At 36.5% G+C, this 19,347-nt stretch overlaps 1 protein-coding gene and 1 non-coding gene across 4 annotated transcripts in view; one reads left to right on the top strand and one right to left on the bottom strand.

Annotated features, from left to right (window-relative positions):
- Positions 1–2,474: 2,474 nt before the first annotated feature.
- The window catches only part of BOLL (boule homolog, RNA binding protein), a 62,511-nt gene continuing 45,638 nt past the window's right edge, over positions 2,475–19,347 (bottom strand). Inside the window, exons 9-10 of one of the 3 annotated variants that reach the window (XM_069577929.1) lie at positions 16,792–16,890; positions 2,475–4,106 (exon numbers count right to left, since the gene is read on the bottom strand). In XM_069577929.1, coding sequence (XP_069434030.1) covers positions 4,083–4,106; positions 16,792–16,890 — 123 coding nt within the window. In that variant the 3' untranslated portion in view covers positions 2,475–4,082. The remainder of the gene's footprint in view (positions 4,107–16,791; positions 16,891–19,347) is intronic. The other 2 variants (XM_069577930.1, XM_069577927.1) reach the window with 2 other exon arrangements.
- Positions 5,052–5,158, top strand: LOC138434789 (U6 spliceosomal RNA). Its single transcript, XR_011254870.1, has one exon. It is a non-coding gene; the product is annotated as a U6 spliceosomal RNA (small nuclear RNA).

The raw sequence follows: 19,347 nt of genomic DNA on the forward strand, positions 1-19,347 counted from the left end.
TTTAACAAAATGAAAAAACCCTACCATTTCCTGAAAAGTGTTAGTTTCCCTAGGAAAGAAAAACTCTCAGATATGTATTTCACCCTCTCTAGTCCACAGAGAAAGAAACGAAGAAAAAAGTAAGTTCAGTTCAGTTCAGTCGCTCAGTCGTGTCCGACTCTTTGCGACCCCATGAATCGCAGCACGCCAGGCCTCCCTGTCCATCATCAGCTCCCGGAGTTCACTCAGACTCCTGTCCATCGAGTCAGTGATGCCATCCAGCCATCTCATCCTCGGTCGTCCCCTTCTTCTCCTGCCCTCAATCCCTCCCAGCATCAGTCTAATAAAAAAATCTTTTTGGAAATCTTCTCTTTAAGCCTAAGAGCATAGTGGAATGTTATAGGTACATACATCTCAGGAGTGTGAAGGTCCCCCCAGTTTTTTCTGCTGAGGAACAAAAACCAACAAGTAAAAGGGCTGAAGTGAGGAAAAGACTTAGCAGGGGAGGGAGAGAAGGACTTTAGTCCCTACATATAGAGAGGCAGCTTCTTACACTCCTTCTTTTCAGAGGGGGGAAAGTGCACCAAGATATTTATGACCTAGATCACTTTTAGAGAAATACTGAATGACTATTACTCATGGGTACACACCTTGATAAGAATGCAAAACTAAGGTTACCATACTAGCTTCCTTCAGAAAATTATGCACTAAAATATTGCTAAATAATCAAGTATTAGCTTAACTAAAAAAAATACATGTCAAATGGGGAAAACTGACAAATCAGTAAATGGAAAATTTTAAAATTAAGCCAGAAGTCAGTACAGTTATCAGTAACTAGCCTAAGTAGAATGTCCTAATGACTTACTGTGTATCTTTACTTTGATAAATTCAGGCTTGTCATTATATTGATACTATTTTAAGCACTATGCCTAAAAAGAATGATAATATGGGAAATCCTCAATCTGTTATTTCACTAGTTTGAAATCTACACCTATTTTATATTTGCTGATCCAGAAAGCAGGTAACATCAAGATAACCATGAAACTAGTATATATAATAGAGAACTGAAGAAGTTATGTCACATGGAAAGGAGAAATAATGACAATAAAACAAGTGATCTTGAATGGTATTTGATTAAAGCAGGAAAATGCAGAAAGTAATTAGCAAATTTATGCAATACATAAAAGCAGAGACAGAAACATACATAGCAGGTCCAATGAAAGCAATAACTTTAGCTGTTAACCAGAGAGTAGTACTCAACCTGCAAGTACAGAAGCCGACAGCCAAGTGTATTTTTAGGAGTTTATGTACAGGAATGAAAACACTGAATACAGTTGAAAGAAATAGTACCAATTATGAATATTACATCCATTCTTTTGGTATAATTTGCCCCCTTCCCCCTAAAGTCTACAGGGATTTCAGAGTACATTTTAGTCGAAGTATAGGTCCACAGTCGAGCAATTTACTATTTATGACAATAAAGCATGTTGAGGCATGATATCAAAGTTGAACTGGATGCTTTCTGAAGATTTTTTCTAGTCCTTTGATTCTACAGTTTAATATTATCGAAGCACTATTTCTGGGAAAAATATGAATAATTTTAGTGTGATCCAAATTCATTATTTTGTAGTTAAACATAGCATAAATCCAGGAAACACTCCTAAGATATGGTAGTTATCATCTATAAATGTGTTTGAAAATAATGTACTGCCATTATTGGCAGAAATTTATAAAACAATGTTATAAACTAAATCATATGTCTTTTTCTAAGCTATCGTGCAATCAGTTGATAGGAAGTTAAAAGTCTTAATTTCCCAAGATGCTTTATCTTTTGCCATGCTACCATCTTTCTATCTCTGATTGTATTAGAGATTTTGAGAAAATAGGTTGTAAAGTTATTACCTTGTGATTCTGGTACCGGGACTGATATACATATTATCCATTTCACTCTAAAATAAAAATCTAAATTCACTCTTAAGGCTGATCTTTCACAATGGGTACTAAGTAAGTAAAAACTTCAAATTTATCTATAGAAGATATACTATAGGCAATGCTGCCAAGGAATTAGGATTCGGTGCTTTCACTGTTGTGACCTGGGTTTGACCTATGGTCGGGGAAATAAGATCCTGCAAGCTGCATAGCACGACCAAAAAAAAACCTACAGAAAGGAAAAAAATAAGATGAGCTTTACTTAGTATATGTAGGGAGAATTTTCATCCTTCCAATCTGTCTGTTTTTAGAAAAACACATTTGGGCTATCAAGCTAGGCCATGAAGAAGGTTGATGATATCCTCCATATATTTAGGTTTCGGTAATTTCCAAAGTTCTGATTAGCTTCTCAAAATGAAGCTAAATTTTAAGAAAATCTATATGTATGAATTATATGCATGTATATATATAGAAAATGTATGTGTGTATGCTTATTACATATATATGTGTGTGCATACATATAACCTACATAGCTCTGAAAAAACACATCTGGGTATGCAGAATTATAGAAATTCCTTATCCAATAATGCATCATTAATTTTTATTAACAATCCAGGATTTGTTTAGCATCATGTTTAACATTTTGAAAGTCAAAACATTAACTTTTTTTGTTCTCAAGGACAGTACTATTAAAAGAAGACCTCTAACACCAGTAGTTAGTACTTTTTACATACAAAACGAAAAACTTTGAAATTTCATTGTGGGACTTAAGTCTTTTTACATTTCTAAAACCTGACAGAAATTAATGTACATGGAATTCTCATATGCTAGTATATATTTCATATGGTCATGCTGTCTTCATGAAACCATTTGACTGGCAAGCATATTAATTATGATTTCAAAAGAAACTCCCTATTTGACTCACCAGGAGAAACTTTAAGGTCCTTATTATTTCTGCTGCTGAGCATGGAATATATTTGTAGATGGAATAAGAAAGGAAAAGAGATTTATTTGGGTAATGCCAATATTTATGGCTTTACCTTCTTGTCTAAAATTAGGAGGTCGGTGAAAGAATTACAAATGGATTGAAGGTGGTTTTTTTCATACTAAAAATAAATTTTAGTGATAAAAGCACGATTTATTCTATAACTTTTGAATAACAGCTTTTTCTCCTCACCTATTTTCCAATTATATAATAAGAATTGGCTTTAAAATTATAATTTAATGTTTTTCTTTGGAGTAGGAAATAGATTTGCTTTTTATGGAAATAATTGTCCTTTTAAGAACACATATATAATTGAAAATATTGGTAAAATATAAGAAAAAGTCAAAGGATTAAAGCATTAAAAGAGCACCAAAACAGAAGAATATCAATGTAATAAGATCATGTCAGAGGTAAGCCCTTCTTTTCATCAAAACAATTCTACTAAGTGATCCATATTATATAAAGTTTGGTACCAAATAGCTTATGTTATAGGGAGACTGGAGCATTATCTCAAAGGTTAAGAGAAAAAATTTAATATAGTCAAATTAATCACATGAAAAGGCAAGAATACTGATCATGTTGATGGTATTTCTAACATTTGGAAATGTTTTTAAAAATGCGTATAAATACTATTAAAATTCTGAAAACCATGGTAGAAGCAAAATTAAAGAGCAGTGGTAACAAAAAATTAGACAAAAATGACAAAATTGTAAAGTAGTAGAACTGTTTCATTAAGATTAAATATATGATAAAAGGCATTAGAATTAGAAATGACCCTTATCCTAAATATTAAAATAAATACCACAGAATATGAAACATAACTTCTAAAAGATTGAGAGGAAAAGAAATAACACAAAGCAGAGAAAATGAAAGACACCTCACTATTCCCAATGTGGTTATTATTTATGGAATGGATAAAACATGTTGTAAAAATGTCACTACAGTTAGATAAACACATTAAAAAATCAACATGCCACATTTACCTAAATAATTTTGTAGAACAGCTGAAAAAGCAAATTTCATCAAATTTAGACAGCTTATAGTGGAATAAATAAGTATGGTGAGGTATTAACTAACCCTAAGTTTCACAACGGGCAGCTTCTAGCCGGTTCATTGAAGCTGGATCTCGGCCACACAAGGATCACTGGATAAGAAATCAGTTGAGCTGGACTAGAGCTGCCCAATTGTCTTAATAATGAATGCTCCACACTGTCTGTTAAGTAAAGAGAAAGAGAATATAGATCAGAAACCCTGAATGAGGGGAAAAAAAAAGATAAGTTAGAACAGATGCGTGTAGAACATCCATGAACATTTAATAAATACTCATAGAACATGTGGTAATAATTATACAACAGTGTTTAAGTAAAGATTAGGGGGGGTCCAGAACTCAGGAAAGGTCTGCTCCCTGCTTTCTGAGAGCTTACAATCTACTTCACACAATCTTTAGTCTAGTATTATATTAACAGTATAAATGTTTCATATATGAAAATGAGGTCAACAGAGAAACAAATGAATTACAACATTCCTTCTATTTTGAAAATATTATTAGGTAAGTTTTAAAAACATATTTTTAAAAAAGGAAGTAGAGGTTGCCTGCCAGACGTCTATTTAGAAAGTTGTCTAAAGCCTCCAAAGTACTGTTCAAGTTAGCACTGGTAGAACAGGCACTTAAGATACCTAAGTCATATAACAGAAAGCAATTCTGTGTATCTGGGTTATCCTGAGAATCTTTTTGTGTTAATATCAATTTGGGCCAAAGAAACAACCTAGTTCCTACTACTTTTTTTTGGCACTTTGAGCAAAGGTCTTTTCTTAATTTAGGGAAGCAAGCTGTCCTATGACATATTTCTACATTGTGGATAGGCTCTAGTTTCCATATTCCAATTTCTTTGGAGCAGTACTACCGGACTGAAATTTCTGTGTTGCTGAAAACATTCTGTATCTACACTGTCAAATATGGTAATTACTAACCATGTGGGGCTATTTAGCACTTCAAATGTGGTTTCAGCAAGTGGTGCTTGGAAAACTGGACAGGCACATGTAAAACAGTGAGATTAGAATATTACATCACATCACATACAAAAATAAACTCAAAATGGTTTAAAGATCTAAATGTAAAATATGAAACCCTAAAACTTCTGTTAAGAGAACACAGGTGGCGCTCGCTTCAGCAGCACATATACTAAAACTGGAACGATACAGAGAAGATTAGCATGGCCCTTGCGCAAGGATGACATGCAAATTAGTGAAGTGTTCCATATTTTTTATAAGCAAGTGAAAAGACAGCCTTCAGATTGGGAGAAAATATTAGCAAATGAAGCAACTGACAAATAACTAATCTCAAAAATATACAAGAAACTCCTGCAGCTCAATTCCAGAAAAATAAACGACCCAATCAAAAAATGAGCCAAAGAACTAAATAGACATTTCTCCAAAGAAGACATACAGATGGCTAACAAATACAGGAAAAGATGCTCAACATCACTCATTATCAGAGAAATGCAAATTAAAACCACAATGAGGTACCATTTCACACCAGTCAGAATGGCTGTGATCCAAAAGTCTATAAGCAATAAATGCTGGAGAGGGTGTGCAGAAAAGGGAACCCTCTTAAATTGTTGGTGGGAATGCAAACTAGTACAGCCACTATGGAGAACAGTGTGGAGATTCCTTAAAAAACTGGAAATAGAACTGCCTTCAGTTCAGTTCAGTCACTCAGTCGTGTCTGACTCTTTGCGATCCCATGAATCGCAGCACGCCAGGCCTCCCTGTCCATCACCAACTCCCGGAGTTCACTCAGATTCATGTCCATCGAGTCAGTGATGCTATCCAGCCATCTCATCCTCTGTTGTCCCCTTCTCCTCCTGCCCCCAATCCCTCCCAGCATCAGAGTCTTTTCCAATGAGTCAACTCTTTGCATGAGGTGGCCAAAGTACTGGAGTTTCAGCTTCAGCATCATTCCTTCCAAAGAAATCCCAGGGCTGATCTCCATCAGAATGGACTGGCTGGATCTCCTTGCAGTCCAAGGGATTCTCAAGAGTCTTCTCCAACACCACAGTTCAAAAGCAGCAATTCTTCGGTGCCCAGCTTTCTTCATAGTCCAACTCTCACATTCATATATGACCACAGGAAAAACCATAGCCTTGACTAGACGGACCTTAGTCAGCAAAGTAATGTCTCTGCTTTTGAATATGCTATCTAGGTTGGTCATAACTTTTCTTCCAAGAAGTAAGCGTCTTTTAATTTCATGGCTGCAGTCACCATCTGCAGTGATTTTGGAGCCCCCTCAAAATAAAGTCTGACACTGTTTCCACTGTTTCCCCATCTATTTCCCATGAAATAATGGGACCAGATGCCATGATCTTCGTTTTCTGAATGTTGAGCTTTAAGCCAACTTTTTCACTCTCCACTTTCACTTTCATCAAGAGGCTTTTTAGTTCCTCTTCACTTTCTGCCATAAGGGTGGTGTCATCTGTATATCTGAGGTTATTGATATTTCTCCTGGCAATCTTGATTCCAGCTTGTGCTTCATCCAGCCCAGCATTTCTCATGACGTACTCTGCATATAAATTCAATAAGCAGGGGGACAATATACAGCCTTGACGTACTCCTTTTCCTATTTGGAACCAGTCTGTTGTTCCATGTCCAGTTCTAACTGTTGCTTCCTGACCTGCACACAGGTTTCTCAAGAGGCAGGTCATGTGGTCTGGTATTCCCATCTCTTGAAGAATTTTCCACAGTTTATTGTGATCCACACAGGACCCAGCAATCCCACCGCTGGGCATACACACCAAGGAAACTAGAATTGATTGAGACACATGTACCCCAGTGTTGACTGCAGCACTGTTCATAATAGCCAGGACATGGGAGCAACCTAGATGTCCATCAGCAGATGAATGGATAAGAAAGCTGTGGTACATATACACAATGGAGTATTACTCAGCCATTAAAAATAATACATTTGAATCAGTTCTAATGAGGTGGATGAAACTGGAGCCAATTATACAGAGTGAAGTAGGCCAGAAAGAAAAACACTAATACAGTATACTAACACATATATATGGAATTTAGAAAGATGGTAACAATAACCCTGTAAGACAGCAAGACAGCAAAAGAGACACAGATGTATAGAACAGTCTTTTGGACTCTGTGGGAGAGGGAGAGGGTGGGATGATATGGGAGAGTGGCATTGAAACATGTATAATATCATATAAGAATATCATATAAGAAACGAATCGCCAGTCTAGGTTCGGTGCAGGATACAGGATGCTTGGGGCTGGTGCACTGTGATGACCCAGAGGGATGCTATGGGGAGGGAGGTGGGAGGGGGGTTCAGGATTGGGAACACGTGTTCACCCGTGGTGGATTCATGTTGATGTGTGGCAAAACTAATACAATAATGTAAAGTAATTAGCCTCCAATTAAAATAAATAAATTAAAAAAAAAGAGAACACAAGGGAAACACTCTGACATAAATCACAGCAATATTTTCTTGGATCAGTCTTCTAAAGCAAAATAAAAGCAAAAATAAATAAGGTCTAATTAACGACTTCTGGACAGCAAAGGAAACCATAAACAAGACGAAAAGACAACCTACAGGATGGGAAGAATATATGGGAAGAATATCTTTGTAAACATGCAGCAAATAAGGGGTTAATATCCAAAATATACAAATGGCTCATATAACTCAATATCAAAAACAATCTAATAAAAAACGAGTAGAAGACTTGAACAGACATTTTTACAAAGAAGGCATACAGATGGCTAATATGTACACGAAAAGATGCTCAGCATCACTAATTATTAGAGAAATGCAAATCAAAACCACAATGAGATATCAACTAACACTTGTCAGTGAATGGTCATTATCAACAAGTCTACAAATAAATGTTGGCAAGGGTGTGGAGAAAAGGGAACCTTCCTATACTGCTGCTGCTAAGTCGCTTCAGCCGTGTTCGACTCCGTGCGACCTCACAGACGGCAGCCCATCAGGCTCCCCCGGCCCTGGGATTCTCCAGGCAAGAACACTGGAGCAGGTTGCCATTTCTTTCTCCGATGCATGAAAGTGAAAAGTGAAAGTGAAGTCGCTCAGTTGTGTCTGACTCTTGGCGACCCCATGGACTGCACCCTAACAGGCTCCTCCATCTATGGGACTTTCCAGGCAAGAGTACTGGAGTAGTATGCCATTGCCTATACTGCTGGTGGGTTGTAAACTGGTGCAGCCACTATTGAAAATAGTATGGAAGTTCCTTAGTTAACTAAGAATAGAACTTCTACATGATCCAGCAATTCTACTCCTGGGTATGTATCTGGAAAAAAAAAAGAAGACACTAATTTGAAAAGATAAATGCACCCCAAGTTCATAGCAGCGCTATTTACAGCAGCTGAAAAACAATCCAAATGCCATTCAATAGAAAACCAGATTAATACACACAGTGGAGTATTATTCACCCATAAAAAAGAATGAAATATTGCCAGTTCCAGCAACATAGACTGACCTAGAGAATATGATTATGCTTAATGAGATGAGTCAAGACAGAAAAAGACAAACACAATATAATACCTCTTATAAGTGGAATCTTAAAAAAAATACAAATGTATATAAAAAACAGAAACAGACTCACAGACATAGAAAACAAACTTGTGGTTACCCAAGGGGTGAGGGAAGGAATGACAAATCAGGGGTATGGAATTAACAGATATGAACTACTATATATAAAATAGATATGCAACAAGGATTTATTGTATAGCACAGGGAATTATAGCTATTATCTTATAATAACCTATAATGGAAAATCTGCAAAAGTACTGAATCAGTATGCTGTGTACCTGAAACTAACACAATACTATAAATTAACTATACCTCAATTAAAAATAGAAATGTGGCTAGTTGCAACTGAGGAATTGAATTTTAAACATTTAATTTTAATTATTCAAGATTGAAATTAGAATCTTGTGGGTGACCAGGTTGGGAACAGCATGATTCTAGGGGTTCAAACCTGTCTGGTTTGCTAAACTATAGACAGGCCAGGTTTTCTTTGGCCTGTTCAATAGTGTCTAATACCACTTAATATCATTCACTGCTATATTATCAGTGTCTAGAATATTGGTTAGCACATGACAGATGCTCAACAAATATTTGGTAAATGAATGAAATATACTGTGGTAATACACAGCTATTCATACCTAAGCTACTATTCATAGCTTACTGGTAATATGTCCTGGTTCTTTCATAAAAAATAGAGAAGTGAAGTTAAACTGTTCTCTGTATATGGAATTGCTTGATTGAAGGTTCAATATGCCTAGAGAGAACAAGAGTGGTGCTAATTCATTATGGCTCCAATAAAAAATATAAGTAGTTATATATGAATAACATGTTCATTATTATGGGAATATTGAAGGAAGACCATGCAATGGCAGGAATTTGGTAAGGATACAGATAAGAGTTGATGAGAATAAAAACAGGGAAAAAACCCACCTCAGATTAAAAAAGCTAAATTCAGATTTTATGCATGACTACAGGATGGAAACTGAAGATAGAGAAGCCTTGAATAAATATACAGTAATCTGGTTAGGCAATAATAGAGCTTAGAAAAGGGATGTGGCAGTGGAAAGAGAAATGAGTATATCATTTTTAGCAAGTTAGTGAACTGAAAAAGGAATACATAACAGTATCAATAGATCATGTGGCTTAAACAGGTCAGAAAAATAACAGGTATTGTTTTGATTTCAGGGGATAAGATGAGCAAACTAACATAAAAGAGGTGAAGATCCTGAAAATAAAATGTAAGAAATTATATATTCATGATTTTCAGTTTGAGGAGGTAGTGAACATTCATCCAGGTGGTGTTGATTTAGAGTTAAAATAGGGAGAGAATCAAAGGACTAGATCAGAGTCACTTAAAAACTACCAAAATGCAGAATAAAACTGAAAACTCCCTTGGAAGACAACTTAGAGGGCAAAGAGAATCATGCCATGATTAGTTGGTAAAAGAGGAATATATATTTTTTTTTTGAAAGAGACACTGAAATATCAAACACAGTGCAAAGAAAGAGAGCCACATATAAGAATGAGTAAAATCTGAGCGCAGGCTAGTTGACAGTACTGAATTAAAGAGAATCTAGGAGGACAAGTACTATGACAAAATCCTTGAGGTTTGGTTGCTGCTGCTGCTAAGGTGCTTCAGTTGTGTCCCACTCTGTGCAACCCCAGAGACGGTAGCCCACCAGGCTCCCCCATCCCTGGGATTCTCCAGGCAAGAACACTGGGGTGGGTTCAGCAAATCTTGACAGTATATCTTAGATAAGTGCTTTGGCTAGATGTCAGTAATGAAGGAACAGTAACCTCATATGAGTTAAAAAGATACCCCTATACTCCTCCTTCATGCCTTTCCAAAACAGACAAATTTAAAATATTGTTAGTGAGGTATGGAATACAAAATCTATTGCTTATTATCCTGTATCCTGAAAGTGGGGAAAGATGTCATCAAAAAAAGCTCAGAAAACAATTCTGTAAGGTATTAAGGTTTGATAAGCTGAATCTTATGTTATGAAAAGTAAGATGCCCATGTTTTGTGTTTTTGATGCCATGTTTTACATCTTCATGTTTATCCTTTCACTGTTTAATGTAGTTATAAGTTGATTTTTACAATTTTTTGTCTTTTACTCTTAGTACTAGCTTATTTAAGTGGTTGCTCCACAGTGTTTACTATATATTTGCCTTTACTGGTAGACTTTTTCTTTCCTATAGATTCTTACTTCTTGTGGCCCTTTCCACTTAAAAAAGACCCTTTAACATTCCAGGTTTAGTATTGCTGAATTCTTTTAGTTTTAGGTTGTCTGGAAAATTACGTTATCTCTTAGCTCAGTTGGTAAAGACTCTGCCTGCAGTGCAGGAGACCTGGGTTTGACCCCTGGGTCGGCAAGATCCCCTGGAAAAGGAAATGGCAACCCACTCCAGTATTCTTGCCTGGAGAATCCCATGGACAGAGGAGCCTGGCAGGCTACAGTCCATGGGGTCGCAAGAGTGGACATGACTCAGCAACTAATCCCTCCCCCCATCCTGCTCCCCTTCTATTCTAAATGATAATCTTGCTTGGTTGAGTCTCCTAGGTTGCAGGTTTTCCCCTTTCAGTACTTTGAATATATCATGCCACTCCCTTCTGGCCTGCAAAATTTCTGCAGAGAAATCAGTTGATAGCCTTATGGGGGTTCCCTTGAACTGAATGTTTTCTTGCTGCCTTTGGAATCATCTCACTATCTTTGACCTTTGCCATTTTAATTATGATATATCTTGGTGTGGGTCTGTTTAGGTTCATTTTATTTGGGATCCTCTGTGGTTCTCGTACCTGGACATCTGTTTCCTTCTTTAGATTTGGTAAGTTTCCAGCCATAATTTCATGTAGTATGTTTTCAACTCCTCTCTCTCATCTCCTTATAATGTGAATGTTTTCATACTTGATGTTATCCTAGAGGTCCCTTAAACTGTTCTCATTTTCAAAATTTGTTTCTTTTTTGCTGTTCAGATTGAAGGATTTCCATTATTCTACCTTCTAGATCACTTAGGCATCACCTAGTCTGCTGTTAATTTCCTCTAGTTGTTTTTCATTTGTCATATTCAGTTCTGATTCTTTTTCATATTTGCTAGTTCTTTGTTAAAACTGGCACTGTGCTAATCAATTCTTTCCTCTAATTCAGTTAGCATTCTTATTACTAATGCTCAAACTCTAATTCTGAGTTTGTCTTCTTTGTGCCAGATCCCAGGGCTGCTGCTGCTACTGCTAAGTCACTTCAGTCGTGTCCGACTCTGTGCGACCCCATAGACGGCAGCCCAACCAGGCTCCCCCGTCCCTGGGATTCTCCAGGCAAGAACACTGGAGTGGGTCGCCATTTCCTTTTCCAATGCATGAAAGTGAAAAATGAAGTCACTCAGTCGTGTACGACTCTTCACGACCCCATGGACTGCAGCCTACCAGACTCCTCCGCCCATGGGATTTTCCAGGCAACAGTATTGGAGTGGGGTGCCATTGCCTTCTCCGGAATAGCTAGTATACTTCAGAGTTAAATAAAAAGAACATTTAAAGGTGAACTTCTAATTATAATTAACTCACTTTCCAGTATCTCAATTAAGGCTCATAAAAATAAACTTATTAGACGCCTAAATTAATGCAAAAATGGAAAAACATCATAAGGAAACAGAGATACTTTATAATCCTCTACTTATACCTTTATTACCAAGGAATTTGATATTCGTATTAAAAGTTTTGACTGCCCAAATAGACAAAGATTTTCTTTTTGTTCCTTTTAAATTTTATTTTTAATTGGAGGATAATTACTTCCCTTTTGAAACTTCCTCCCACCTCACTCCCCATCCCACCCCTCTTAAGTTGTCAAAGAGCACTGGCTTTGGGTTCCCTGCTTCTGCTGCTGCTAAGTCGCTTCAGTCGTGTCCGACCTGCATCATACAGCAAATTCCCACTGGCTATCTATTTTACATATGGTAATATATGTTTCAGGGCTACTCTCTCAAAACATCCTACCCCCTCCTTCCCCCACTGTGTGCACAGACCTGTCGTTTTGCCTGTGTCTCCCTTGCTGCCCTGAAAATAGGTTCATCAGTACCATCTTTCTAAATTCCATATATATGCATTAATATATGATATCTGTCTTTCTCTTTCTGACTTACATCACTCTGTATAATAGGCTCTAGGTTCACCCACCTCATCAGAACTGATTCAAATGTGTTCTTTTTATAGCTGAGTAATATTCCCTTGTGTATATGCACCACAACTTTATCTATTCATCTGCTGATGGAGATCTATATTGCTTCCATGTCCTGGCTATTGTTGGTGCTGCAATGAACATTGGGGTACACTGTCTTTTTTGATTATGATTTCCTCAGGGTATGTGCCCAGTAGCAGGACTGCAGGGTCATATGGTAGTTTTATCCCTAGTTTTTAAAGGAATTTCCATACTGTTCTCCATAGTAGCTGTATCAATTTGCATTCCTGTCAACAGTGCAAGAGGATTCCCTTTTCTCCACACCCTTTCTAGTATTTACTCTTGAGTTTTTGATGATGGCCATTCTGCCTTTTTGTCTTTTATTCTTTTCTACATTCTGCCTTTGTTCCTTACTATAGTCTAGTTCTGGTGGCTCAGAGATTAAAGTGTCTACCTGGGATGCAGGAGACCCGGGTTCCATCCCTGGGTCGGGAAGATCCCCTGGAGAAGGAAATGGCAACCCACTCCAGTACTCTTGCCTGGAGAATCCCATAGAGGGAGGAGCCTGGTAGGCTACAGTCCATGGGGTCACAAAGAGTCGGACACAACTTCACTTTCACTTTCACAGTCTAGTTCAGCAGGATAATTTTGACATTATATGATTTTGTTTTACTGATTTTTAAAATTAATTCTGTATAAAAGATGTGACTGTTGAATCAGGGAATGATACCCTAATTAATGGGATTCCATGGTTGCTCAGACAGTAAAGAATCTGCCTGCAATGCAGGAGACCCAGGTTCAATCCCTAGGTCAGGAAGATCCCCTGGAAAAGGGAATGGCTACACACTGCAGTACTCCTGCCTGGAGAATTCCAAGGACAGAGGAGCCTGGTAGCTATAGTCCTTGGGGTTGCAAAAGAGTTGGACATGACTCAGTGACCAAATAACAACTCTAATTAATACCATATTAACCAACTAGTTTCTATATTGGTCTGCTTTAAAATATTTTATTTAATTTGACAGAGTACAGTAACCTGCAGCTTACAGTCAATGAGTAGTTTCTGACAGTCATTTATAATGGTTAGACTTGTGCTCTGAGTAAGGTCTGTATTTTATTGATTAGATTTGTTGTTTAAAGACAGCTTTGACATATGAAATTCCACTTTTGTATGTATACAATTAACATCATTAAAATTATAATAATTAAGAGTTTTAAAAATGACTTACACTTTTAAAAACAATACATTTAAATTCTTTCAAGGAGTATTTCTGCTTTTCTGTATTTTAAGTCAACAAGATTTTTGGTACACCAGGGAAAATTTGCTTAGGAAGAATAAAGGTTAATGTTGCAGATGTCACTATTTTAATATTAGACTCCTTAAATAAATTTTAGGATAAGATTGTCTCCTATTGATTTAACGTTTGTAGATTAATATTTCTATAATACAAGTGCATTATAAAAAATGATAATTTTCCACACAGTAAAACTTGTACAATGAAGTATTTCTACAAATACTTCATATAGTTGTATAGTTTTAGAAAACTATAGAGTTGGACTTTCTGTTCCTGAATGGGGCACCATTTTCTATTGAGTGCCATCAAATCACATAAAAAAGAATACTGAGTATGAGATACACAGAACATTCAACCATGAAAGATAGAACAGGATGTACAAAACTATACAAAACCCCTGTGTTCCAGTTTTGATTCTGCAGTTTAATTGAATTTTCTCTTTTCCCTTTATCTCTAACAAAAGAGAAATTGTTGAGTTTTTTTCTGCTCCTCAACTCAGGCTTCGTATGATTCTGTAGTTCTAAATTAAAAATAAAACTTGCCAGGGACTTTCCCGGTGGTCTAGTGGTTAAGATTCTGTGCTTCCAATGCAGGGGTATGAGTTTGATCCCTGGTCAGGGAACTAAGATCCTATGTGTGGCACAGCGGAAGAATAAAAGTACATAAGTAAATAAAAATAAAACATGCCAAACCTCATTGATTCTGAGATAAACATCTTTTCATATTTCAAAAACCCTGCATTAGGATACACAGCTTTCTTCTTTCATAGTGATATATAAAATGATAATGCATGATATCTCAGATTTGAGGACATCTAATTACAGTTCTGTGAGATGTGGGCTTTGGAGTAAGCTAGTTAACTACAACAGTTCATAACTCTTCAACTCTTACCAAGTCCTGAAACCTTAACTTTGCAGTACCAAAATCTTCCCTAGGCTGTATCCCACGTGATAACCAGAATTACTATAAGCCTTAACAAGATGGATTAAGTAAAAACAGAATCAAGTCAGTGATTTTGTTCCCCTTTAGCCTGTGATATAGTAGAGCAAAGATCTATGTCAAAATAGAAAGGGTAAAGTTCCTCTTAGCAGCATTTCTCTAGTCATGCAACAGGCAGGTTTCTGACTCCAGTTTTATGCTTATGTGCACAAAGAAAGGTATGTATTTATACCTCTGTTTTGATTTATATTCAACATTTATATAATTTTATATAATAGAGTAAGATAACATTTTCTCTGCACAGTTTCTGCATTTCTTAGTCACACATATAAGAAAATATAGAAAAGGATACACTCTTAAACTAGAAGAATAAAACTTTAAATCAAGAATATTTAACATTTATATTCTTTAGAAATTTCTCCTTTCTGAATACCACTCTATCCTCTATTGGAATTATTCAACAAGTACAACTTTAATCATTTGTATGTGTATATATATACACATATATACACCCACACACACATATATATAATGTGTATGTATATAATATATAATCTGCAACTGATTATCTAATATGGCATAGCTATTTTAAGAGAGGTATATCTGGAGAAAGTATCAACACTGTAAGTTTGTTTTAGATGATTTTGATCCTATGATGAACTTCCTATAAATAACATTTACTAACACTTTAGGCTTTGGCATTGTGCTCTGGTCAAAATGATGGTTTTAATTCATGTTTGCAGTGCAGTAGCAACAGCAATGAAGAAATGAAGTAAAGGCGAGAGGGGATATGAAAGACTCCTTAAAGTAGGCTGAGTTCCAACCTATGGGATGGGTCAGAAGCAAAAATATGAGTGTGAAATAGCTAACCTCCATCATTTTATTGTAAAGAATATACTGCAAGCAAGAGTCATACTTCCATCATAACAGTTCATCAGTTTGGGTTCTTTACTAGACATATAGTCACATTTCCCAAAAGTGAAGAACCTAGGTCACATGGGAAGAAGCAGGATAAGGCAGTTGAAATATACTAAATATATAAAGGGATCTAACTACATTACCACTCTTGGCCTGGATCTAATTTAAGATGCATGAGCACAATTCCCAAACTGGAAGAGTAGATCATTATAATAACTACTTTCATTTCCCCGTAAATGTTACATGTCACTAATGTAATAAAATTCTGAATATATGGACTATCTAGGCAAATTACAGAGAGTAGATTAGAAGTTAACAGGGACTGGGGAGAGAGAAGAGCAGAAAGTTATTGCTTAATGGGTACAGAGTTTCTATTTGGCGTGATGACAAAGTTTGGAACTAGATACTGATGACTATGATTGCATAGCAATGTGGATATAATTAATGCCACTTAGTTGTACATTTAAAAATGAAAGATCTTAAGTCATATATATTTTACTCTACAGTAAATGAAAACTTTTGACCATGTGTGGTTTATAACTTCTTCAAAACTAACAGAAGTGAAGTGAAGTGAAAGTTGCTCAGTCATGTCCAACTCTTTGTGACCCTGTGGACTGCAGCCTGCCAGGCTCTTTTGTTCATGGAATTCTCCAAGCAAGAATACTAGAGTGGGTAGCTATTTCCTTCTCTAGAGGATCTTCCCAACCCAGGGATTAAACTCAGACCTCCTGTATTGCAGGTGGATTCTTTATCATCTGAGCCATCAGGGAAGCCCTTTTCATCATCCTAAATAGAAACTCTGTACTGATTAAGCATTAACTTTCTATTCTTCTCTCTCCTCAAAACTAACAGAAATTATAGCCAACTTAGAACTGTATTTCCTTCATATGAAAGAATTCATTAATCCTGTACTTCAGATCACAAATGAGATATAGATATCCAAAGCTGTTTCTTTTCAGAAAAGAATTTGGAAACTGTGAAATATGACTTAAGAACAACAACAAAAAAAAATCAAAACAAGCTTCTTACTTTAATTGGTTCAGGTTGCATCACTGGTGCAGGCATAGCAATGGCACTTGAAGCATAAACCTGGTGATATGTTGCTTGAACTCCATGATCAGAATAAGGCTAAAATTAAAAAAAAATATTGCTTTTAATTAATTAAAAATATTTATTCAGTATTACAATTTTCTAGGCATTTTGCTACATAACGGAGAAACACAGATGAGAAACACATTCTCTATCTTTAATTATAGACTGGTCTGGGACAGACTAATCAAAATGTATGACATTTTTCATAGAGATGTATGGGGGAAAACAAAGTCCCATGAATAGGGATGCATGGGGAAAAGAAAACAATTAATGTAGCTTTAGAAAGCTGGGGAGGTGGTCAGGGGATGTTTTCTAGTGGAGTTTATGCTAGAATTTGAAAAATTAAGGAATGAGGTAGGAATAGTATATGAAAAGGTAGAGGCAACTAAGAATACCTATCTATGTATGTTGTTTGGTATGGCTGGAAGGAAGAATATACACTGACTGATAGCTGAAAGGTGAGGCAGTAGAGTAATAGACAGGAAAGAGATCATGTAAAAGCAGATTAATGGCTTGTCCAACAGATGGTGGCACCATTCACTGATATACGGAATAAAAGAAAAGAAAGTTTGACGTTGATGTAACTGTGTGGAGGTTAGAAAGAAGTTAAGTTTGTAACACATAAAATCTGAGGCATTTGTAGGACTTCTATTACAGATATATAGTCACTCAAAAGCTGGATGGCTCTAAAGAAGCACTAACAAAAATGTGAACTAAATGTTAATTAAAATTAAGATAGTCAGAAGGTACAAACTTCCAGTTACAGCTAAGTAAGTACTAGGGCTGTAATGTACAACATGATAAATATAATTAACATTGCTGGATGTTATATAGGAAAGTTGTCAAGAGAATAAATCCTAAGACTTCTCATCACATACAATTTTTTTCCTATTTCTTTAATTTTCTATGTGATGATGGGTATTCACCAAGCTTGTTGTGATAATCCTTTAATGATATGTATGAATCAAATCATTATGCTGTATATCTTAAGCTTACACACCACTGTATGTCAATTATATCTCAATAAAACTGAAAGAAAAATTTCCAGTAGCCATGTTAGAAAAGTAAAAAAAAAAAAAGTAAAATTAATTTCCAGTAACAGATTTTATTTAAACATATGAAAATATATCAGTGTACTCAACATAAAGCCAGATAAATTTTACATTCATTTTCACACTATGTCATTAAAACTTGGTGTGTATTTTGCACTTACAACACACCTCAGTTCTGACTAGCCACATTTCAACAGCTGCATGTGGTACTGGCTGTTGTTGTACTGAACAGTGCAGGTCTAAAATTCAGAAGTGAGGCTGGGGCTAGAGACATGAGTGTGGATGATAACATCAGAGTATGTAGGGTGAAAGAATGAATGAAGAATCAAAAAAGAAATCATGGGGAGAAAAAGATCAGCTTACGTAGGAAAGTAAGAGGAGGTAAAAGGATTGGCAGAAGAGAGCAGTATCATGGAAGGCAAAGGTAGGAAGAATTTCAAGGAGTATATCCAATGTTGCTGAGAGGTCAAGTAAGACTGAAAAGAAAAGGAAAATATTTGGCAATTAGGGAGTCACTAAGGATCTTTATCCAAGGCAGCTTCAGCAGAAAGGTAATGAAGCAGACTTTAGCAGGTAAGGGAAGAACAGGTAGTGAGGCAGTGGAAATATTAAATGTAGATTACTTTTTTTAAGGGCTCCCCAGGTGGCTCTTCACATCAGTGGTAAAGAGTCTGCCTGTCAATGTAGACAACACAGAAGACCTGGATTCAATCCCTGGGTCAGGATGATCCCTTGGAGGAGGAAATGGCAGCCCACCCCAGTATTCTTGCCTAGAAAATCCCATGGACAGAGGAGGCTGGCAGGCTACAGTCCACAGGGTTGCAAAGAGTTGGACACAACTGAGCACACATTTTTCAAGCTTGGCTTTGAAAGGTAGAAGAGCATAAGGGCATTGATGGGGGCGTGTCACAATATAGTTTTTAACTGTCTCCTACCAGGTGTTAGGCACTATAGCAAGAACCTTGTATACAAGGTTCTCATCTCATCTTTGCATGAATCCTGCAAAATAGATTTTCCTAATGTCTTTATTGGCTCAGAGGTTAAAGCGTCTGCCTCCAATGAGGGAGACCCAGGTTCGATCCCTGGGTTGGGAAGATACCCTGGAGAAGGAAATGGTAACCCACTCCAGTATTCTTGCTTGGAGAATCCCATGGACGGAGAAGCCTGATAGGCTACAGTCCATGGGGTCGCAAAGAGTCGGACACGACTAAGCGGTAAGGTGAGGTGAGGTGAGATATTATGAAACCAACACTGTGAAGAGTTAAGTAATGACTCAAAGTAACATACTAGTAAATACTAGGTAAAGCTCTGAACCAATGGAGAGAAAATGTCTTAAAATACATGAGAAAAGAAGGAATGAGGTGGAATGAGGTCCCTGAGGAATAGGGAAGTTATAGTATCAAGAGTAAAGAGTAGAAATAACCTTGAACAAGACAGGTTA

The sequence above is a fragment of the Ovis canadensis genome, chromosome 2 (assembly GCF_042477335.2).
Source record: "Ovis canadensis isolate MfBH-ARS-UI-01 breed Bighorn chromosome 2, ARS-UI_OviCan_v2, whole genome shotgun sequence".
In the NCBI taxonomy this organism is placed as follows: domain Eukaryota; kingdom Metazoa; phylum Chordata; class Mammalia; order Artiodactyla; family Bovidae; genus Ovis; species Ovis canadensis.